General features: G+C 32.9%; 4 protein-coding genes across 5 annotated transcripts; 2 read left to right on the top strand and 2 right to left on the bottom strand.

Moving 5' to 3' along the window:
* The first annotated feature begins 8,990 nt into the window (after nt 1–8,990).
* On the top strand, nt 8,991–11,856 carry LOC140865332 (BTB/POZ domain-containing protein At1g55760). Its single transcript, XM_073269941.1, has 4 exons — nt 8,991–9,691; nt 9,822–9,967; nt 10,057–10,178; nt 11,199–11,856. The coding sequence occupies exons 1-4, from the start codon at nt 9,573–9,575 to the stop codon at nt 11,802–11,804; spliced, it is 993 nt and encodes a 330-aa protein (XP_073126042.1). The 5' UTR covers nt 8,991–9,572; the 3' UTR covers nt 11,805–11,856.
* A 682-nt stretch (nt 11,857–12,538) lies between these two features.
* Nucleotides 12,539–13,000, bottom strand: LOC140867711 (uncharacterized). The gene has a single exon (XM_073272760.1). The coding sequence runs from the start codon at nt 12,807–12,809 to the stop codon at nt 12,618–12,620; it is 192 nt and encodes a 63-aa protein (XP_073128861.1). The 5' UTR covers nt 12,810–13,000; the 3' UTR covers nt 12,539–12,617.
* A 1,002-nt stretch (nt 13,001–14,002) lies between these two features.
* LOC140865326 (dol-P-Glc:Glc(2)Man(9)GlcNAc(2)-PP-Dol alpha-1,2-glucosyltransferase) lies at nt 14,003–17,873 on the bottom strand. 2 transcript variants are annotated; one of them, XM_073269930.1, is made up of 8 exons: nt 17,754–17,873; nt 17,523–17,611; nt 16,679–17,012; nt 15,938–16,208; nt 15,495–15,632; nt 15,163–15,367; nt 14,670–14,812; nt 14,003–14,581 (listed from the first exon to the last, which is right to left on the bottom strand). In XM_073269930.1, exons 1-8 carry the CDS (start codon nt 17,865–17,867, stop codon nt 14,322–14,324), a joined length of 1,554 nt encoding a protein of 517 aa, XP_073126031.1. In that variant the 5' UTR covers nt 17,868–17,873; the 3' UTR covers nt 14,003–14,321. The 2 variants fall into 2 exon arrangements, with proteins under 2 accessions (XP_073126031.1, XP_073126032.1); XM_073269931.1 differs by lacking the exon at nt 14,670–14,812 and having other exon boundaries at nt 14,314–14,581.
* Nucleotides 17,874–19,046: 1,173 nt separating this feature from the next.
* On the top strand, nt 19,047–19,953 carry LOC140894453 (uncharacterized). Its single transcript, XM_073302959.1, has 2 exons — nt 19,047–19,220; nt 19,357–19,953. The coding sequence occupies exons 1-2, from the start codon at nt 19,047–19,049 to the stop codon at nt 19,951–19,953; spliced, it is 771 nt and encodes a 256-aa protein (XP_073159060.1).
* The last annotated feature ends 3,456 nt before the right edge of the window (nt 19,954–23,409 follow it).

Genomic DNA, 23,409 nt, shown 5'->3' with positions numbered 1-23,409 from the left:
ACCGAGAAATAATTCTCTAACTCACAAGAGATCTCCAAAAAAAAAAACACTCTCTTTTTTTTTCTCTCTTTATATTTTCTTCTCTCTTTGTTAATACAAAAGAAGAGGAGAATGAGATACTTAAATCGAAGGAATTAAGGTCTATTTATAATAGGTTCCTCCGTTTCATTTTCCAGTTTTCCGATGTGGGATGGGATGATTTATTAAATAAATGTGGGCCCCACCGCATTTATTTAATATACCTACCTGCCTAACATCCTTTTTGCTAGAATACTTCAGCCATTAGCCCACATTTTCCATTACCGCAACAGTCATTTTCGGTTCGTTGGAATGTCGGAAAAGATCTACCTTTCGTCCCGTTGACGCGGCGACATGACCAAAATTGCTCATGTATCAATTGTGAATCTAATGTAATTACTTCTTGAATTTTTTACTATCAATATTTCGTATCCATGATTTATGGGTTTGTTCTTTTGTTTGCAGCTTAGTTACCGTTGTGTATAAATGACAGATGTCGTTTTTACGTAATTTATTACGTTGTTTTGCATTTGTTGTGCATGATTTTTTGTAAATAAGGATCACTTATGTTTCGTTCTTTGTTGTCATGCATTCGGTTCACTCCTCTGGTTTTATTGGCTCAATTGTAGGAAAAATGCAAGAATTCATTGTTTAGAGCAGTCCACCATTGCGCTCGAGCAGTAGGTTTATGCGTTCGAGCGCAAGAAGCGAAAGAAAAAAAATCAAAACATGCTAGGGGCGCGCTTGAGCGGTAAATTTATATGCTCAAGCACACTGAAAAAGAAAATCAAAGAACGCCGCGAGACAAGATTTTGCTGGGACAGGAGACGACCGTGCTCGAGCGGCTACTTCTTGTGCTTTAGCGCGTCGCGAGAATGGAAAGAAGATATTTGGTCGAGTTTCAGAAAGGACTTTAGGGCCATAAAAATAGGGGGGAAACAGACGAATTAAGGGTTCCAACTCCATCAGATTCAAGAGAAGAAGTCATACATTCAAAAATTCTTGATGTTTTTGTATATTTGAGTGTGCTTTTTCTACGTTTCATTTGTTTTGCATGTTGAGATTGATTAGAGGTAAATAATAGGCCATTGATGGTGCATTACCTGGAAAAAAAAAAAAAAAAAAAAAAAAAAAAAAAAAAAAAAAAAAAAAAAAAAGGGAGTTAAAAGGTACTACTTTCTTTTTGCATTAAGCTATCTTGCTTGAAGACTCTAGTTATGATAGATCGTCTATTTTTTAATTGATTGGGATTTGGGTCGAATAAGAGATTCGTCTCACAAAATTAATTCATTAGACGGTCTCACAAAAACAGTTTTTGTGGTATTTTAAAATTACGCATTACACATGTAACGAGTTATAATTTATAATGATTTAAATGAAAAATAAAAATTCTTGAATCGCAATTTATAACATAATAACAATTCGCTTAGAGGTATCGGTGTAAGTGGTTTAAGGTTGGAAGCCAACTAACTATACATTTAGTCCCCATCCACTGGTTCGTTTATTGATAATTGTTATTGTGGTATTAACCATTAATGACTACAATATATTTACATGCATTTTTCACACAAATTACCCATATATTGCATTGCATGAAAAACATAAGTGACCCTTTTATAGCGTATGGATTAAATTTTGACACTAGTCAGGGTTAGTCTATGCTACATCGGGAGTCTTTCTCCCTCTATTTCAATACCATTAGATCACGTTGAACCCATATATTTTTATGGAAATTGACATATGTCTTGATGATCCAATGGTTGATATTTGACCACATCATGGGGGGAGAAGTACTCCAGGTGTAGCATAGAATAATCTCACTAGTCATATGGGATTATTTCAACTTATCTTTACAGGCATTATCCTTATGATAATCTAAGGGTTATCACTAATTTATCAATAAATGTGGGGTCCATTAAAAATAATAAACCTCACATTTATTGATAAATGTCAACCCTTAGACGTTAGATATATGTCAAGACAATGTCTGTAAATTAAATTACAATTAATACTATGCGTTAATTAATTTCTGAAGTATGTAGCTTTAATTTCTTTGAATCCGATTATGGTTTGGTATTTTTTAATATAATATGTGTCAAAATTATTTGGAGGTAAAACAATTAATTATAAATAATAATTTTTAGCCTGCCAGTTGCAAATAATGGATATATAATATTGTTTAGCGTCATTGTTATGCAGATAATTACTAGAACCGTGACAACGTAATCAGAATGACGTAAATTTGACTATTCATTTTAAACCTCAATGACTAGCTATCTTTAAATTAATTAAATTTTAAATTTTTTTTTTATGACGTGAGAAGTTTGGTCGCCGCAACTATTATTCTTTGGTGTGTAGTACTAGGAAAACTCACATGCTAATGCATTATTTTGTAAACTACATTTGCCAAGTAAACCATATATATTAGAATGGGCGAATCTTGTGTTACAAGTTTGTCCCAAAAAATGATGGTAAGGCCGTAAGGAAAATTGAACTTATGATCATTGGTCAAACATTTACTTATTTCATCAGCTCAAACACAATACTTTAGTACGTTAATTTTTTAATTTGACGAGAGCAGTTAGTTGCTTAACTTCATTATCCAGTATACTTAGGCTCCGTTTGGTTGGATTTTTATTAATCAATGTATAGTTTATCTTATCTAATCTTACGTTTTTCTCGCCATATTATTTATTCTTATTTATTTTACATCAATCAAATCATTAATTATTTATCTTACATCAATCAAATCATCAAATTTAAATTACTAAATTACCCTTTTATAAATAATATTATTCATATTTTATTTATTATTAAAAGGATAAAATGGTAATTTTATATTTTTATATAAAATTCAACCCATCAAATCAAATAAACTATAATCTATCAATCAAATCAATTACTATATTTACTATCATTTCTTATTTATTTTTTATTACGATACATTAATTATCTATATATTATTTATCCTATCATCCAAACCAAACTGAGCCTTAAGGTATTTATAAAGTATCATTTTTCCCAGAACACAAGTGTGCTGTCTATTTATATTTAGGCTCTAAAGACTAAAGACTAAATCAAGGGGTTTAATATTTACCTGAGGCTAAGCTTCATCGCCCAATATATATGAAGGTATTCATTTAATTAATTATTATGCTAATTATTTAAGTTGTAATTAAATGTCACTAATTGTATGATCATGTGTGTGTATATATATATATATAACACGGATATATCTATATTCTTGCAGCAAAGAATAGTGATCAGAGTGCCATTGAAGAATGAAAAGAAGAAGTCGAAAGCAATGAAGATTGCGGTGTCTGTACGAGGTATCTAATATAATATTCCTACTTATGCATGCATGAAGCACCAAATTAAGATTATATATATTACGAGATGCATGGATCTAAATATATGGAACAATCGAAGTTTTATTTTTAATTATTTTTTCTCAAGTTTGATATCATATTTAATTTGAAAACCCGTCTCAAATTTGAGAGCTTATGGACTGTAAGCCACGGGCAAAGTTTTTTGATTTTATTGAAATGTGCATCTACTTATACCTACGTACATATATGACTGAGTAAGTAAGCTCTTTCAAATAATAATAATAATAATAATAATAATAATAATAATAATAATAATAATAATAATAATAATAATAATAATTGATAGCAAATATGTAATTAGTTGGTTCTTATACAAAATAAATATGGCCTTAATTATAAAATGGTCGAATTAAGGAGTGAGAGCAGTGGGAATAGAAATGGAATACGAAGAAGTACTGGTGGTGATGGGAGAAGGGATCGATTCGGTATACTTGGCGAAATGCCTGAGGAAAAAATTTCAGTTTGCTGATATTAAATCCGTTGAAGAAATCACGAGTCCATGCAAAAACCTAGAGTCACGCAGCCACTATCTTCCGATGCCCCACTTTCGCCCCCGCCGTCGCCGTGGTCATCTTACCCCATTTCACCCTATCATCCTTATAATGCTTGCCAAGTACCTGTTTGTGATTCGGGTCCCTCTAATTGCTCTGTTATGTGAAATATCGATGAGAATCTTGAAATTAATGTATGTATCATTTGTTGATTATTGTTTAACAGATCATTTTGATAAGATTTATGAATTGTTATAAATTGTTTGCAATAACCAAAATATATATATATATATATATATATATATATATATATATATTTCTTTTATGGTGTCCAACACTATATGTCCATTTCATGTCCATCATGTAGAATAGTTGAGTTGACCGGTACAATAGATGAGTTTTGTACATGGTGGGCATGAAGTGGGCATATAATGTTGGGCACCATAAAAAAACTATATATATATATATATATATATATATATTAATTGATTGTACTCTCGTTAATTAGAAATGGCTACGTCAATTTGGCCAAATGCTGATCATTGTCGGCTTTAATTCAATCAAAATTATTAATTGTTAACTGTTGTATTGAAATGGTCTTGTTGCAACGTTCAACTAGTGACCTAATCACGACGACCATTAGTATTAATAATAATTAATAAAGAAAATTTGACTTTATTATATATGGATAAATTTAATGTCTAGACACTGTTGATTACATGGTATATACGTACGTAGCTTGATGATGATTTTTAGACGTTTGAATTTGAATATGAAGTATGAACAGATATTATATATTAAAATCAACTAACCTTCTAGTAACAAACTAGATATGCATTAAAATGACGAGTTTATTTGTTTTAAATAAAAAAAATTTTGTCATACTCATGCATATGGTTTTTTCTTGTAATTATTATAAGTTATAAATAATGAAAACAATGGTATCTCCAAAATATTTTAAATTAAAATTAATACATGAAGAGTGAGATTTTATAAGGATCTTGTGATAGTTTAATGAAATAGTGTTTGAGATAGTTTTTAGTAAGCATTTCTCAGCTTTTTTTTAACAAATTTTGGAATTTTTAAAAATTTTATTAAAAAAAAACTGAGAATTACTGTTTTCTAGCTAGAAGCTCTCTCAAACACTACCTTAAACTCGTCTCGAGAGGGCAAGGTTCCGGTTGAAGGGGCGTGCGAACTATACATCGGCAGTCTCCCACATTTTTCTCTAAATTAAATATCATATTTGTGAATTTCATTATTCCTTCACTATATTTCGATTTTGGTGACGGGTTAGATGTCTTTTCTATATATTTATCATTTGACTTGATGATCGGAACAAATATGTCAGCACAACCTCCCGATCTCCCTTTAACGTTCTATTCGTGGTTTTTTTTTTTTTTTTTGAACCCGACGTTCTATTCGTGATTTCAAGCTTGCTCCGGATACGAAATAATAGCGAAAATAGACTTTGGTTTTGGAAATGGGCCATAAAATTTTAATGAGTATAAAAAATGTTATAAATTAATGTTACACAAGGAGGTGCTGAATGTAATTAACTGGTAAATTTCAAAATTGATGACAATGATTTTGAAAAAAAATAAATAAAATTGATGACATTTTTGAAATGTTCAAATAATAATATATTAAATAAACAAATTATTTCGTCGTGGTTTAAAACCTCGTCATCAGATAAACTCATGAATAAATAATTAGAGAGAGTCAACTCTGGTATCTCAATCAAGATTAATCTGTTATAATAACAATCAAATATATCGAAATTATGACTGATTAAAAAAAATCAGGATCATGGTTCAGAAATTTTTAAATAAAAAATCAATTTTAAAAGTAGAAATAGGCCAGGTTTACAGATCATGGGGCAGTGCCTGTAAAAATAGGTTGAAATGATCCGGTTTTTACAGATGATAAAATTCTTCGATGTTTAAATATGGAACATGTTGAGAATATCCTCCAATATGAAGCTAATCTTTCTGTTTACAGATATTTCAAGATAGAATATTATGGGCTTAATTAATGGATTAAAGATCTCAATAATTAGCTAAATGAATTCAATACGTATATACATACACTCACTCCAAATTTGAATTCTTATACATGTGAATGAAATTGTATCTATATTGATTATCGACTCCTGCATGCTTCCCAGCTGAGTTTCAACTACTGTATCATGATACGACGAGTTCCAACTTCAAATAATAGTGTTCAAATAATAGTGCTCACTATTTGGATATTTGTTTGGGCTTCCACAGGTTTAATACCCAATTATTTTTGGGCTGTGTGTACCAGCCCAAAAATCTGACAGAATCTAAATCGGAAATTGTATTCATTTCTGGTCAATCTCATCCACATAAAAATATATTGTTACTAACCTCCCATCAGGCTCAAGTAATTGTGTAAACCAGTCAATCTCGATCAAAACTCGATTTGGTTTGACCGAGCAGTAGCATGTTATTCGACTCGATTCGTTTGTTTCCTAGACTCAAGATTCATGTGTTTCATTAAATTGATACATGTCCTGTATAGTGTGTATATATATATATATATATATATATAAAAGATATATATCCATCAATTTATACACGATACATATGCATACAGCATATATATTATAGATATTTATTTTTTTGATGTGTGCATGTTATCGAATTTCTAATTTACGTACTTGAAAGTTTGAAACATGTTGACACATACAAATATTTTCGGGTAATCTCACAAGCTCGAACTTCGAAAAAGTGATTCTAAACACGTTAAATGGAGTATATTTATTTAAATTGAATTTTGCATAAATAAACAAAAATATTATTTTCTTTTTGTAAGCGCGTTATAACTCTAATGATTGATAAACATTTACTCAAATTGGAAAACAAAAACTAATATCCAATCACCATAAAATGTGGAATTCTCAAAGTTGGACTTGATTATATTATCATTAAATATCATTTAATGAAATGTCGTTTTTGTCGAAAATATGAAGCAAGTAGTTGAACGACCCTTGAGTATACGAAAATGATGTTCAATTAATTAATCAAAGATTTCCCCCACCATTTTAATCTGTCCTTGTAATCATTCAAACCCAATTTATAAAGTTTTTCATTTGGTGAATGAAAAAGACTCATACATACTGTGGCAGCTGAATCTCTCTAAATTGTAATTATGATAGATTAATAAAATCACGACATCTTACTATTATGTTTATATGAATGATCAAAGTATATCAAAGAAAAACCATTATTATTATATCTTTCATCGAAGTAAAATCATGTACAAGCATACAATCGTATGTTACATCACTATTCAAATTAGTGTACAATTAAATATCACGAATATTTTAATTACTTAAAAATTACTTTGAATCTTTGGTTGCTTGAGATATTGGAACACTTAACAAAATATTATGGCCGTGGTGTCCCATTTGCAAGAGATTCCTTTCTTGTTTTTGAGTGATTGGAGCAAAGCCAAAGAAGATTTTATATTTAAATATTTTAAAGATTCCAAAACCCCCATTCCAGTCGCCATCATTTTGCTCCCATGACCCATCGACTTGAACGATATGGGGCCACAACTTGACGATATATGTACATATACACACACTACACTACAATGCATTCAACTTCCTTGCTCTTTAGTGAGTGGAAAGTGCCAGCCCAACTAAAAAACTTACATAAAATAAATTATTTTACAAAAAAATCTTGTTGAGGTGCGGTTGAACCCATATGACCATATCTATTGATACAATAAAAATAAATTAATTTACAAATTTTTTTTAAAAAAGCATATTTTTCTCCTTCAATATCCATATCCAAAATCAAGAATTATGGTTACTCATACTAACACTTTATCGAACAAATTTATCGTGTAAGATTTGTCCAATACGATTTACTTGACTAACATGATTGACAAGTTATTGCGTTGACTCGAGAGTTTATCTAGTGCAGCAGCGATTGCGAGTTGCATTACAATTAAAAAATAAAAATAAAAATCCATGAAGGGCATATTTTGTTGTGTTATTTATATTTTATGATTTTATTTTGATATTACTTGAAATAAAGATATAACAAATTATATCGGAATCAATGGCCATCAATATTTACTCTATCCACTAGTTAGGACTTTGAATAAGAAGAGCCCACCAACTTGATCGACGGTCCAGATTCTAAACAAGTGGAACAATATGTATACACACCATCTTTTTCATGACATCATGAAGTAATTTATATGGCAAAAGTGACAACTTTGTGCTTCTCTGGGAACCATTTTAAGAAATATTTTTGATGGAATTTTCTACTATAGATAATAATAGCAATGGCCATTGGCCAATGGAGAAAAAAATTCTTCGCATTTCATAACAAAACAACTCGTGTACATGTTTAATGGTAAACCAAACATGAAGAATATAAATCTATATCATTAATAAATTATTTAAGTTGGTTCGATTTTAAGATAGTGTTCGTAACCTCTAAAAATAAGTGATTATTGATTTTTTTTTAACAAATTTGTAAAAAAAAAATGAATAATCACTTATATTTAGAGGTGATAAATATTACCTAAACCAAGGTTGGACAAAAATTTCAAAAATGCTAGTGTATGGGGGAAGTTCTATGATCCACCGGGTGAATTTCACCCGGTGGATCTGGCCCGTTCATGGGGTTTGGGCCCCATGAAAAGGAGCCCGGGCCCCACATAATTATGTGGGGCTCGGGCTGTTGGACGGTGGATGCTGCACCGAGTGAATTTCACCCGGTGCAACATAGAATAAGTCAGTGGTATGGTGCACGAAGCTTGTGTTTGAATAGTATTCTTTTTTTATCAAAAAAAAGAAAGTAAAAAAGAGGTTGAGTCATCTTTTTATCTTTAATTATATAGTGATGATTTCATAATTACCATGTAGAATAAGTGTAGGTGAGAATTTTTAGGCATATATCAAAGTTATCTCTATAATCCACAATCTTAATATATATATATAGCTACATGTGAATGTAACACTTTGAAGTAAAATATATTCCAATAAATAGACTAGCCATTTACAAATTTATTCCTTTTATATTACCTCACATCGATACATAAAATTACAATAAATCTCTATATCATATAAAAACCGAAAAACATCACATCTACGCTAAAAATAGAACTATAGACCAATAATGTATGTTGGACAAATTGCAATTAGTTTTGGGTCCCTTTTAACCAAAGTTTTGGGTTCAAAATCTTTGCTATATACCTCAAGTGCCGTGCAAGGCAGCAAAAAGTAACCTCTCTCCAAAGAAAAAAGGGAAAAACAAAAAAAAAAAAAAAAAAAAAAAGAGTATTAAAGAAACAAAACAAAAGCCTTGGTAGAAAAACAACTGTGCAAGAATTTCTTCATCATCAATGGCGTAAAGCATGATCAATCCTAACCTTGCGTTACGGAAACCTCCACACTCGAGTGGGTTCTCCCCAGAAAGCAATAACCTTTACTCCCCATAAACTTTTTTAAAGAGCAAAAATCACGTTTGATCATAAAAGATAAGGGGGCGTGGAGGAGCAGAGGCGAATCGAACCGATCGATATATGAAGAGGAGACTCGAAAGCAAAGCTGGGAAAGCACGGAGATCAGTTTCTGGAAGGGATTTTTGATTGTATCCATGAAATTACTGCGGCGTTTGCCTTCACTAGGATGAGTGAGTCTGTGTATCGAGTCGATACGACGTCCCGTCTTGCCCAGTGGCGGATCGAGAGCTTGGCTTCTTGCACTTACAGAAAATCAGATCCTTTCAAGATCGGGAAATGGAATTGGTATGGACTTCCGAATTCTTCATGCTGAATATTTTTTGACTTGTTGATATTGTATTTGCTAGTTTGCTCTGTTTTTCGAGTATTCCAAGAAACAGAGGAAGAAGATGTTGAGATTTTGTTTTGGTTGAAGGTACTTGTCTGTGGAGAAGAATCGGTCTCTGTCCATTAAATTGTTCCCGGAGATATCCAATTTCGAGAGGGAAAATCCTCCCATCGCATCTTTCAGGATCAGAGTGATCTCCTCTGTGGGTGAACGCAAGTGCTTGGTTCATCCAGGTGAAGTGAAATTGAAGCCTGTATCGAATCCAAGAAAAGAATGATTTCATGCATCATTTTGATGATTTTCGTTTCTGTTTCATATGCAGATGTTAGTGAAAAAGTGGTGAAGAGCAACGAGGATTTTGTATGGACGATCGAGATTCCATTCACCGGAAAGTTCATAATTGACGTTGAGTTTCTTGACTTGAAAATTGCATCTTCTTCAGAAGTAAGATACCATCATCACTATATAATAATAGTATAATGATTTGAAGATGTAGATTTTTTTTTATCATTAGCTTAATTGACATAAACACCCTTCGGGTATACATGTTTATTCTTAGGGTGAATTGGTTTTCAGTCCCTAAATCCAAAAGCAAATTAAGAATCAGTTCCTTGTCAGAAAAAATTTGTTTGCACTCCCTGGACCCACATTATTTTTCTCGGATAAAATTAAGTACAAAACATTGAAAATATGGTACAAATACAAGATATTTGAGCACTAATTGTTCAAGATCGAGTATAAAAAATACAATTTTGAGTATAAAATCTAAACATCTTTATTAATATGAACTTGCAACATGTGTTTGAGTACTCAAAAATCATATATTTGTACCAGATTTAACACATTGGGTACTCTAAAATCATATATGCGTACCATATTTTCAATGTTTTGTACCGATTTTCATCCAAATAAGATAAATGTGTTATTAATATCAATATTTTTTAGTACTCGAAAATCATATATTTATACTAGATCTAACACATTTGATACTCAAATATCATGTATTTGTACCATATTTTTCATGTTTTGTACCAAATTTCATCCGAAACAAAACATGTGGGTCCAGGAAGTTTAAACAAAGTTTTTTTCTGACAGGGACTGATTACCAATTTAAGTTTAGATTTGAGGACCGAATTATAAATTACCGTTATTCTTACGCGTGGGTCCATGAAGCTTGAAATATCATATGCAAAAACAATGCCATTTTGGCGGAAAAAGATCCTCTACTGTGAAAAAGAAACAACATTGGTGTTGTGCATTGAAAAAGTCTTGATTATAATATTTTATGTGTGTAATTAATTAAATATATTATTTTTTAATTGTGATATGAATTAGAAAAGCTAATTCAATGCACGGCTGTTCTCTTTCAGCATTTTCAGCAGATGATCCAGATCCCATTTTGGCTACTAATGCCACTTTTTTCCTAATCTGAATTGGCTAAACAAATGTTTGTAATTTACACAGGGCACATCACCTTGCTCAATATGGAACGAAACATTTACACACAAACCACCAAATGAAACAGCTCTCGCCTCCCTCGGCCGGATGCTGTCCGAGAGCATTCACACCGATATCACGATCCACGCTTCCGATGGCAAAACCATTGAAGCTCACCGTGCAGTTCTTGCCTCAAGGTCCCCTGTTTTCCGAAGCATGTTCTCCCACAATCTCAGAGAGAAAGAGCTCTCATCCGTGAACATCTCCGACATGTCCATCGAAGCATGCCACGCTTTCTTGAATTACATCTACGGGAACATAAAGAACCAAGAGTTTCTCACACACAGGTTGGCCCTTCTCCGAGCAGCCGACAAGTACGATGTTTCGGACTTGAAAGAGGCGTGCCACGACAGTTTGGTTGAAGATATCGATTCCAAGAATGTTCTGGAAAGACTGCAGAATGCTTCTCTTTATCAGCTGCCGAAACTGAAGAACGGGTGCATGCGTTATCTGGTGAAGTTCGGCAAGATATTCGATATTGGGGATGATTTGAATGCGTTTGTGCAGTGTGCTGATAGAGAACTGATTGGTGAGTTGTTCACTGAAGTTCTTGCTGCCTGGAAAGGGTTCTGACTGGGCTATGATATTCTTTAGTTCAAATGGGATTTGTTTGTTTACTTGTGTATATAGGTATTATTGATTCATTGTGATTGGCATTTGGCAGTGTATACATACATTCTTGCATTGTATATTTACGTGTAAGGATAATGTAAATTGTGAATATAAAAATCGAAATTGATTGGCATAACTTGCTCTGTTTCGGACAAGGAACAAATTACAAAATGTAAACATGGCTTCATGCCTACTACCATATGAATGGGTTGGATTTTGTGTTGGAACTTGGCCGGATTGTTATATAGTTTTCATCATCCAAAAACATAAGATACATCGAACCTAATGGAGCTGCTGTTTTGACCAGAAAGACGAGACAACATCATTCTGGGAAATTTGCGGCAGCAACCTTGAATCATTCTGGAAAATCAAATGATTTTCAAACTTATAACATGAAAACATGGATGTTCAATTCCAAATTTTGAATTTTTGATGCATTATCGGAGATTAAATGAACTATATCGGCATGCATTTCAGCTTATATTCTCTCAATGTTTTTACCTATGTTCGATTAGATTACTTGATTGTGTGCGACAGAACAAAAAACCATCGAAAGAACTCGAGGGAAAAAAAAAAAAAAAAAGAAAGAAAGAAAAGTATTTTATCCAAAGAACTCAAGATCTTTTGAATCCCACCAAAAGAATTCGTTAAATTTAAAATGAACAATATCGATCCCACCTAATAGAGACATAAAGAACACAAATCCAAACTGAAAAAAAATAAGAGTTATTACAAGTTAAAAGAATAGGAAGCAAGTAAGATGAATCAAAAGCACTAATAAAACGGGGGCGGCGCGGCGAAACCCAGAAAGGGGCGTCGTCCCCGACTGTCATTCACGTCATGCACAGAATCCTTCAACTTGTGGAATCCATGTTTGAACACCCCAAACCCGAACAGAAATCCGACGGCCAACACCACTAGAACCACGCACATGCAGAAACAGCACACTTTCGTCCCGCAACACATCTTTCGGAATCAAACCCTGTGCTTGATATATCACCACAAACAAAAAGATAAAACTGGGACCAAATAATTTGTGTTTGTGAGATGGGATTTTATACTCAAAAGGAGTCGTGGGGTGAGATTGTTCGGTTTGTGGAGTTTGACTGAAAGGTGAGCGTTGCGGTTGTTTTCATTCACGTTCTTGAATCGGTTACTCCACGCATCCTCTCTTCTGTTTTCAAAATCTTAAAGCTAACCGTAGTTCATCTTTCACCTAATATTCGGGTTCGTTTAAAGTCAAAGATGAGATAATAATACGAAGATAAAGTAATCTAATATGATAAAAAAAAATTTAAAAAAAATGATTATTTGTATAGTATTTGGTTTGATTGATAAATAATAGTTTGTTTGATTTGATTGATTAATTTTTAGATAAAATGATATATTACCATTTGTTTTTTAAAAAATTAATAAAATTTGAATAATATTATTTATTAAGGGTAATATAGTAATTTAAATTCAATTATTTGATTGATGTGAGATAAATAATTATTGATTTGATTGATGTAAAATAAATATTTAATAGAAATATAAATAATATGTCAAATTAGATAAGATTAACTATAACTAAATTAACAATACAGAACTTCAAATGGACCCTAGATGTTTGCCACAAATCTCTCCCTACGGTTGGATTATTATAGAATCTAATCAATGGATTCGATACATGAATGCTTGTTATTTAAAAGAAATGTTTATTTATTACCAGCATTATCGTCTGCTATAAAAATTTTCTGGTGCCCCGGCAAAGGCCTCGGTGAAAAAGAAGGTGACAAGTGTTCGAATCCCGTAAAAGGTGTATTTGGCCTTGTTTATCGCGCTTGCGAGCCTTCCTCTCCCTGGGTACTTACCTGGCCAGACATAACCCTGATTTATCTCCCTTCACGCCGGGGCTTGGGGCGTCTCTGTGTGGGGCCCTTGGGGGTGGGGCTCACCCTTTTTTTTTATATAAAATTTTTCTGGTGGGACCTGTGCGTATTAGTAGATAAGATTATCACGGGACAACTAACGCATGTTATGCAGACGCGGAATATCGAATGACCAAATTCCAAAAAACCGAAAAAAAAAGGCTGGATTTTAAACGGCTTTTTCCATTGATTCACCTAGCATTCTTGGAAATTACTACTTTTGCATCCTAGCAAAATTAACAGTAAAAGCTTCTTACACAACTTTTCAATGCTTGGCAAATCTATGATACAAGAATAGTGTTGTTCAATCACACAACTTTTGGCCTGACATTTCGTACATAATAACGGCTCCAAATTGGACAATGACTTGTGAAGAATTGAGGCAGTACTCATATGAAGTATAATAATCTTACATTTCCCACCAAAGATATAAGCACCGAAAAAGTGACTTTGTTTTTGCTACCTTCGTAGACCAATGCAACAATATTTTTTTAGCATAATCCTAGTATTTGAATCTGCAGTCACGTGAACAACAAAAAATATGTTTTCCATAATTTTTGGATTGAGTTCACCATATAAACCTCTGTGTCCCAGCTTCATGGTTCCAAGAAAATGGCCGAAAAAGGAACATAAACATTGTAAAGCAATTGATGGCTAGATATAAGGTACCAAGGATAAGCCAACTCTTGTTATCATCAATACGGGTGTGCAGAATCAATAAGTAGAAGGGGACAGTATAGTATCTGAACTCTATCAATGGTGTAGGGATGAGTGTTCCGGCACAAGCCAAAACATACACCAACACCCAGATTTTCTTCTGACCTCTTGCTGCCAAAAGACAAACAAGAAAATTAATCACAAGATTTACGCAGTCCATAGCCATAAAGAGGAATAGCAGATGGAGTTTCGTACAAACCCAAATTAGTGACAATCGAAAACATTGAGTACACGTAAAGGGGCACCATAAGGTACTTTGTTGACCAATGGTAGTTGATGACCTTTCGCCAGAGATAAAAGGGATAGTGTCGATTGTCGGCTAGGAGATATGGATGAGCAATGCTGAAAGAGTTTACAGATATTCATTAAAGGATGTATGAATCCGGATTCCTTCTCTGAGGCAAATTTAACTTCCACAAAATGAACTAAGATTTTGCTGACATTGACTCGAGACATATTCACAAATGTATTGAAATAATTGGAATTCGGTCAGTTTTGGCAAATCAGACTATAATTAACTTTTACATATGTATTACAAAATATCACCGTGATATGCCACCATGGGACATCAGAGTGACAAGAATGAAGTGGCAATATGGCTGTAAACTCTGTGCAACAAATTCAACCTGGATAGATTGCTAAAAGGGAAATAGTACTTCAAAGATAAACACAAACTTGTTAGAGGTTCAAACCTGAAAAATTTCACAGAAAGGGAGCAGATTGTTAACGCCACAATGAACTGAAAGCAAGAGAAAAGTTTGTTCCTGGACAATTGCCCGAACAGAACTGCTGCTTGCTGTAAAGAGAAGGAAGCAGGAACCGTAAACAGAGCAGAAACCAGACTATAATACAATAACTGGGAAAAATGTGGAGAAACTGCATGTGAGTCTTTAGCACCTGCAAAATGGAGAACAAAACAGGATTTTAACGATTCCCTATCCAGAAAAGAAAAACAATAATTTGTAAGTACTCAAAAATTAAAAACAATAGGGAAATTAAAAAATTAAACAACAGACGGCAATACCAAGAACTATGCTCCCGTTCCAGCAAACAAAAGCAACAAAAGCCATGAATATTACAAAGAAGGGACTGAAGGTAACCAAAAGTTCCCCTAGGAAATTCCATGAAATTATAATTATGTCCCGAATCTCATCGTACAATCCTGTAATATACAAAAACGGCATAGACGTACAGTTAGCAACCCAAGACCATTTAGTTTGCTTTCAAAAACACAATTAAGAACTACCACAGAAGGTGGGGTTTTGTTGGGACCCCTAATAATATTAGGAAACAAAACACCAAAAATACAAAGGATAGTTAACAGGATGGCTAATCAAGGGCTATGCGACAACCAATGACCTTAATACAAATACATTGACTACTTTGGAAAAATTAATGCTCCGTTGGGCATATTGATGCTGACTATTTCAATGCACTATATAATTTGCAAGAAAAATTAGGTATAACCTGATGAACAAATGGTAGGACCAGATGCTTGGGATGTTAAATTGTTCCGACTACCCAAACCTTTTCCGACCCTTCGTTTTCTTAATTTTGTGGCCACTGATGCACCTCTGTTGTAGGCATCCTGGGTATCCTTCTCCTTGGTCACGATAGACTTGTCTACTTTCAAACAATCATTTTTATGAGAGAGTGTAAAATCTATAACCCCAGTGCATGCAACAAAAAGCATCCATATGATATTTGTTTGACGCATCAACACAGACAAGCCCCCAAGCTACAGGTAAATGGACCAACAACAATCATTACTGCACTGAGAAAACATAAGAAAATAATTTTTTTTTAAATCATGAATAGGATCAAAGAGCAAAATCAATTTTATCGTAGTTTGGCATCAAGAAAGATAAGCATACTACGAGCATCTAAAAAAGATTGTGTTTGTCAAAACCTTAATCGATATTTAATATGAAGTTATAAACTTGTCTGTTCCAACTTATTTGGTCCCAGTTAATGAGCAGTTCTAGAAGTTGCAAGCACGAGGAAGACATTTGAGCTATGAAATATGAGCCATGGGAGTGCTGCTAAATTTATTTGAATACGAATGTCAAAAATAACTTTCTTTCATCAAAATGGTCTCCATAAAATATTGAAGCTGCCCCTTAGGAAGAAATATGTACCACAAAGAGGTTAAATAGACACACAAGATATATTATCCAGTCATTCCAGACAATTCAACTCGGGTCTTACCAGTGAACTCAGGAAGTATTTTTTTTTCAGGCTAAAAAGATACGTGGCCAACACTGCAGTTAGGGATGCCACATCTGTATAATACAGAAAACTGAAGAACCAGTGCAGTGGATACAATGACAAAACCAAAGAACAAAGAGTTGCTTTCTTGTCATCAATAGAAGGCCTCAAATGGGTGATTATCTCATAAATCAGAATGCTGCACGCTACAGCCAATATACCATTGGTGAACCGTAGAATGGCAGTGGAGCACGAGTCAGAAAATGACGACACTGCTTGCAGACAATACAATCCTGGAAACAAAGAGGCAACATAGGCAAGTGACGTAACGTACCTGCAGAAGTTCAAAATTACATTAAATTAACTTTGTTGATGGTTTCAGTATAATTGAGTCTAGTCAAGAGATTTTTTTCCACAGCCAACATCATCTAAATTCGTGCTTTACATTTTTCCCATGCAAAGGAGTGATAAACTATACCCGTTCTAAGATGGCCACAATTCCATTTAAAACACTGAGATTTAAGATCTAATCAATATCATTCCAAGATGTGTATCATACCCATATCTCATGCTTTGGATCCACCTTCGTTGATTCTTAAGTTCTAACCCGTCCCACAGTGTTTAGTATTTTTGTCATACAGTTATGACATATATTATCCAAGGATTATTACAAAATATTACTCTCCAACTGTTTTTTCTCGTTAAAATCCTTTAGCCATAAGGAACAAGTATCCTAGACCGAGAAATACTTGGAGGCACGAAACCACTCACCAAAATACAGAACACCCACTATCGTAAACTAAAAATTTCATGTGAAAATAATCATCACGGGAGACGAACTCACAGTCCAGGAGGAGTGGTAATCATTGGATCCCAATTTCTGAAATTGCCTCTACAGTACTTTTGTGCCTGCGGCACGTGGAAAATTTCATCCTATATTTTACATCATCAATAAATCAGTCACCTTCGGATCATCAACTATGGCATTGAAATCAACCATAAACATAAAATAAGGATATAAAATCTCTACGGTTCCAAAAAAGAGAAATGCCAAGCAATAAGCTTTATCCATTACCATGTATGGATCCGGAACAATGCGATTGACTAAAATGGAAATGGGTATCAACCACAAGGAGACAGCCGCCGCAACCGCTCTTCTACCCATGTTCTGCAAATTCAGGTTCAGCATACTGTACGAAACTATACTTGAAAAAATAATTTTTAAAACAAAAATTAAAAAGAATTCTGGGTACTTTTCCGATAATCGAAGTCGTCTTTGCTAAACGATCCTATCCTAAACCCACCTGCTCTTGGTTTTGGGCCGAAGTTACTGATAAGAAATGGAGCGGAGCCCTTATTTTTAGGTGTGGGCTTAGATTGGGCTCCACAACCCTCATCAAAGTATCAATTTTTAAAAAATGTTTACTTTTACAATCTTACTTTTGTTACGATATTATGGATGTTAAAGATTTGAGTGATCGAAGAAAATCATAATAAAATCTTCGGAAGATGGTAATGAATCAAGATAATATCACTTCCTTGTAATATCATAGTTACCATACCCGAGAATTTCTTGTACTTATAAATAGGTCACTCATGTAATACTTTTGATACATTGAATTACTTGTTTCTTTGCTTATTTGGTTAGTTTATTGTTTTCTTTTATAACACGTTATCAGCACGAGTCTATCATATTTTTCTTTTCGTCTTTTCCACGACATGCTCATGATCTACAATTTTATCTTTGGTTTTCGTTTTTCAATCACTAATACACATGTCATGCTCATCATTAAATTAATATGTTTCTGATAGTATGACTTTTACACGCATAGATATAAATTCGATGCACAAACTAATATTTATTGTTGATATCCAATTGTTTTTTTAGTGATTCTGTTTTTGGATTTTAATATTGATGGATATTGATACACGTACACATATAAATTACATGATTATTATAAATGTACATCATTAAGCGATATTAAGAAGTTGAGTATTTTAATTTCGATTATTTTTATTTGTTGTAGTTTTTGTCTTCTTGTTAAATATTCTAAGAATGAATTATATTTTATATATATGATTGTTGTGCACATATTATTATTTATGTTCATCGTTAAATTTTCATGCTTGACTTTAAACTTTTATATACATTTGTGTTATTGTGTATTAATCAATATTTATGAATTTTGTGTTCTATATAGATTTCATCATGTAGAATATCTCAAAGCTTGAATTTGCCGCTCTTGATATATCCGGCAAGAATTATCTCTCTTGGATACTAGATGCTAAAATACATCTAGATGCTATGGGTATTGGAGATACCATCAAAGAGGAAAATAAAAAATCACCGTAAAACCGTGCAAAGGCTATGATATTCCTTCGTCACCATCTTCATGATGGTTTGAAAATTGAGTATTTGACGATAAAAGATCCGCTTGATCTATGGAATAATTTGAAAGAGAGATATAGCCATCAAAAGACGGTGATTCTTCCAAATGCACGTTATGATTCGATGCACTTGCGCTTACAAGATTTTAAGTTTGTAAGTGAATATAATTCTGCATTGTTTCGCATCAGTTCACAGTTGAAATTGTGTGGAGAAAAAATAACTGATGATGATTTGTTGGAAAAAAACATATTCCACATTTCATGCCTCTAATGTTGTCTTACAACAACAGTATAGAGAGAAAGGTTTCAAGAGGTATTCTGATTTGATTTCATGTTTGCTTGTGGTTGAGCAAAATAATGAGTTGTTGATGAAAAATCATAAAATTCGTCTCACTGGTGCCAACCCATTTCCTGAAGTTAATGTGGCAATGCATGAGGAAAAGATGAAACAAAATAAGACCGGATTCGGTCGTGGTCGTGGGTGTGGACGCGGTCGAGGACGTTTTCATCCATATGGTCGTGGGCATGAAAAACCTCGTTACTTTAACGATGGTTATAATAATAATAATGATCAAAGGAATGGAAGTTCCAAAAGGTGTGGTAATGACCAAAAGAAAAATGTTGAAAGTGGTCAAAATGATAAATCAATGAATTCAAAAAATGGGTGTTATAGATGTGGAGATAAAATGCATTGGTATAATAATTGGCGTACCCCAAAACACCTTGTTGATCTTTATCAAGCATCAAAAGAAAAGACAAAATATGTTGAAACTAATTTTATTCATCAAGGTGAAGATTTAAGCCAAGATCCATCTCTTTCGACACATTTTGATGTTTCTGATTTCTTTGAAGATTCGGAAGAAAAGATTGATCATTTGATTGGATAAGGAAGCGTGCAAAATTATTAAAGTTATTGGTTATCTTTTATTTGGTCATTTTGGTTTCTATTTATTTAAATGTTAGGGATTATTTATATGGTTTATTTGAGAAGACTATTGGTTTAAGTAATTTAAATTTTAAATTGGTTTGATTGTTTTTATTATGAATCAAAGTTATTTATTTCGTACTGTCTCTATATGAATAAAATGTTTTTATTCTTATTAAATTTATTATTGTGAATAGAATATGGATTTTGGATATGAAATCAATAGAGATTTATATCGTATTGACATCGCAATGACACATTCCATATTCAAGAGAATAAATATTCTCATATTTACACATGAGAAAAAGATATGTCAACACAATTTTTGAAAGTACAACTATTATTGAAAGCTCTAGAAAAGTAAATATTATATGGAGAGACAAATTGTGTTACTCTCTCATAAGTCTCAAAGAAATTTATTGAGCTTTCAAGATATCCGTCGGAATGGATATTATATTGAAACTATAAGCCAAGAAGGAAAATGATATCTTTTATTGCGAAAGAAATGTCGAGAAAGAAATACATTGTTGAAAAATTATCGACATTTACTTATGGCTTATACTACACAATAAATGTATCGGAAACGAATGCAACGGTTAGCCAAGAAATTCATTGATATGAATTTGTTTATGACTTGGAATAATCAATTGAGAAATCCCAAATTTACAATGATGTGTAAAATAATATTGATAATTCATATGGACATCAATTAAAGAAACAGAGATTATTAATGTTAAAAAATTCTCATGTGTTGCTTGTTCTCAAGGTAAATTATAAGCCTTCATCGGCTAAAATTGATATTGATTCACCTATATTTTAAAAGGGTACAAGGTGATATTTATGGGCACATTTACCCATCATGTGAACCATTTAAATATTTTATGTATCTATGAAATGGTTACATGTGTGTTTACTATCATATCGCAAACTGATGTTTGCAACTCATATTAAGAGGATTTTATTGATAATGCTGGTGAAATTAAATCTCAAACTTTCAATGACTATTGTAGTATGTCAATTGAGATAATTATTGAACATCTTATTGCAAATGTTCATATACAAAATGGTTTAGCGAAAATTTTGATTAAGCATCTACAATTAATAGCTAACCATTGATAATGAGAACAAACTCCCCAAATATTTATGGGGATATGATATTTTATGTATAGCAACACTTATACGCATCAGATTGACTAGTTACCATGAATTCTTCCCTTTACAACCAGCTTTTGGCCAAGACCTTATGAATAAATTTGCATATGCAATGATTAATAGGGGAGAAAATATGAGATCACCAAGTTAATTAACTTGGAATGCATCATTACATCATTTTAATTATCGGACAAATGAATGTGAACTTGAGGTTCAAGAATAGTCAATTTGCAAAGTATTGCAAGTAAATTACTTGATGCATTTAATGAGAAAAATGGTAACTAAGTCACACATAATAGCTGCTAATGCTCCAGCACATATTGATGTTCTGAAAGAACAGTCAAACAACGAGCTCGAATCAAGCGTGGTAGAGAAATTGGATCCAAAGATAAAAATCTACGAAAAGAAAAGGAGCAATAATATAGATGTCCATGTTGAAAATATGATTAATTAATTGATCAGTCCGAAATGTAGATGATCAAATCCCCGAAGAAGTTCAAGTACTTGAAAATGAAGAGATCTCGATAAAGTATGTCAAAACGGGAAAATGATTTAATCAATAAAGTTTGCCCATGATGTGACATTTGATGTTATGATCTATATCATAAATCTGTTAATGAATGTCATTGTAGACATGATTGGCCAAATTAGAATATTGCAATACAAGAAGAGTTAAACTCAATAGCAAAACATGAGTTTTTGGGATCTATGGTCCAAACTTTTAGGGGTAATGGATGCAATTAATTTTGATATCTAATATGTATATGATACAAACGACTTATTTTATTTTAATGCTTGTGATTTTCAATTAATTAGTTATGCAGATATCTTATTGACAAACTGGATGCTTGTTACTTATGACGGAACACTTATATCTCGGAGATCTATGAAGGATATGAGGCATGCACTTCTCAACTAAATTCAAAAAATTTGTTCAAGTGATAATCCGACCGAGTTTTCACCGAAATCATTGCTCACATCAACTTTTCAGAAATTGGTGTACAAGATCGGAATGCAACGACTTAGAGATTTTAACTGATGTTCGCAACAGGGGGAGTTAATCCAAACTGCACTCTTTTTCCCTTGTCCATGATTTTTTTCAAGTAGTTTTTCATGACAAGGTTTTTAACGAGGCAGTTGAGCAACGAGGGATGTTGTACTCTTTTTCCTTCGCTAGGCTTTTATCCCATTGGATTTTTCCTAGTAAGGTTTTAACGAGGCACATCCATCGAATGACATCCAAGGGGGAGTGTTACAATATTATGGATGTCAAAGATTTGAGTGATCGAAGAAAATCATAATCAAATCTTCGGAAGATGGTAATGAATCAAGATAATATCACTTCCTTGTAATATCATAGTTACCATACCCGAGAATTTTTTGTGCCTATAAATAGGTCACTCATGTAATACTTTTGATATATTGAATTACTTGTTTTTTTGCTTATTTGGTTAGTTTATTGCTTTCTTTTAGAACAACTTTCTTTCTTTTTTTATAATATGCTTGCTTGAACTTATCGTCTTCTCGTCTAAAATAATTTAATTGATGCAGTTAAGCATAAAATAGGTAGTGAAGTGATATTATTGAATTTCAAATTTGATACTATTACAATACAATTGATTATTAATTTGATGAATGAAGAGCTTTTTTCCCAATATTTTTAATTTAAGATTAGAAATTTTAATAACAAACTAAAAATTTCTTATAATATTTTATCAAGTGTATTGTAGATTCCCAACCAATTGGCTCTTTTTGTACCATTGACCTTGTCAGCAAAACTGAAGCACAACAAACTCGGGCACAAGCAATATCGACATGAACGTCCATTTTCACGGACAACTTGAAATGATTTAGAGTATATTAAAAAAGTCAAACTCGATCGTTTGAAGAATCATTTGATCTTGTATTTGTGTAGTCCTCATTTTCTTTCATGAGATACAAAGTTCTCAGCTCATGGTCAAGTGACAAGATGTGACACACACATATATATAGTTTCATTCCAATGAGTACGAGTAAAGAACTCCTGGTATTTTTTCAGTTTGAAAAGTAATATTTTCTCCTAAGTGGACGAGTCTTTGTGTGCATATTCAATTGACAAACGAAAGAGGATAAGCTTGATTCTCCAAAGAACGTGCACTTGTCAGATATCACAAGCCACCTAAACAAGTCGAGCTTGAGCTCTCACGCCACATAAACGATCCAATATCGAGCCCGAGCTCGAGAACCACCTAAACCAGCCTAGTTCGAACTCGAGCTCACAAACCTA

The sequence above is a fragment of the Henckelia pumila genome, chromosome 4 (assembly GCF_033568475.1).
Source record: "Henckelia pumila isolate YLH828 chromosome 4, ASM3356847v2, whole genome shotgun sequence".
NCBI lineage: Eukaryota > Viridiplantae > Streptophyta > Magnoliopsida > Lamiales > Gesneriaceae > Henckelia > Henckelia pumila.
This window is presented reverse-complemented; position numbering and strand designations above follow the sequence as displayed.

What these genes read in the sequence shown, in the direction of transcription:
- LOC140865332 (XM_073269941.1), top strand. Translation starts at nt 9,573, where the DNA reads ATGAGTGAGTCTGTGTATCGAGTCGATACGACGTCCCGTCTTGCCCAG. An exon ending in CAAGTGCTTGGTTCATCCAG is followed by an intron (nt 9,968 to 10,056) that starts GTGAAGTGAAAT and finishes TTTCATATGCAG; the next exon opens with ATGTTAGTGAAAAAGTGGTG. An exon ending in AAATTGCATCTTCTTCAGAA is followed by an intron (nt 10,179 to 11,198) that starts GTAAGATACCAT and finishes TAATTTACACAG; the next exon opens with GGCACATCACCTTGCTCAAT.
- LOC140867711 (XM_073272760.1), bottom strand. Translation starts at nt 12,809, where the DNA reads ATGTGTTGCGGGACGAAAGTGTGCTGTTTCTGCATGTGCGTGGTTCTA.
- LOC140865326 (XM_073269930.1), bottom strand. Translation starts at nt 17,867, where the DNA reads ATGCTGAACCTGAATTTGCAGAACATGGGTAGAAGAGCGGTTGCGGCG. An exon ending in TTGTTCCGGATCCATACATG is followed by an intron (nt 17,612 to 17,753) that starts GTAATGGATAAA and finishes TGTAAAATATAG; the next exon opens with GATGAAATTTTCCACGTGCC. An exon ending in TTCGATTGTCACTAATTTGG is followed by an intron (nt 14,582 to 14,669) that starts GTTTGTACGAAA and finishes GTCTTTTGGCAG; the next exon opens with CAAGAGGTCAGAAGAAAATC.
- LOC140894453 (XM_073302959.1), top strand. Translation starts at nt 19,047, where the DNA reads ATGATATTCCTTCGTCACCATCTTCATGATGGTTTGAAAATTGAGTAT. An exon ending in GCTTACAAGATTTTAAGTTT is followed by an intron (nt 19,221 to 19,356) that starts GTAAGTGAATAT and finishes TTACAACAACAG; the next exon opens with TATAGAGAGAAAGGTTTCAA.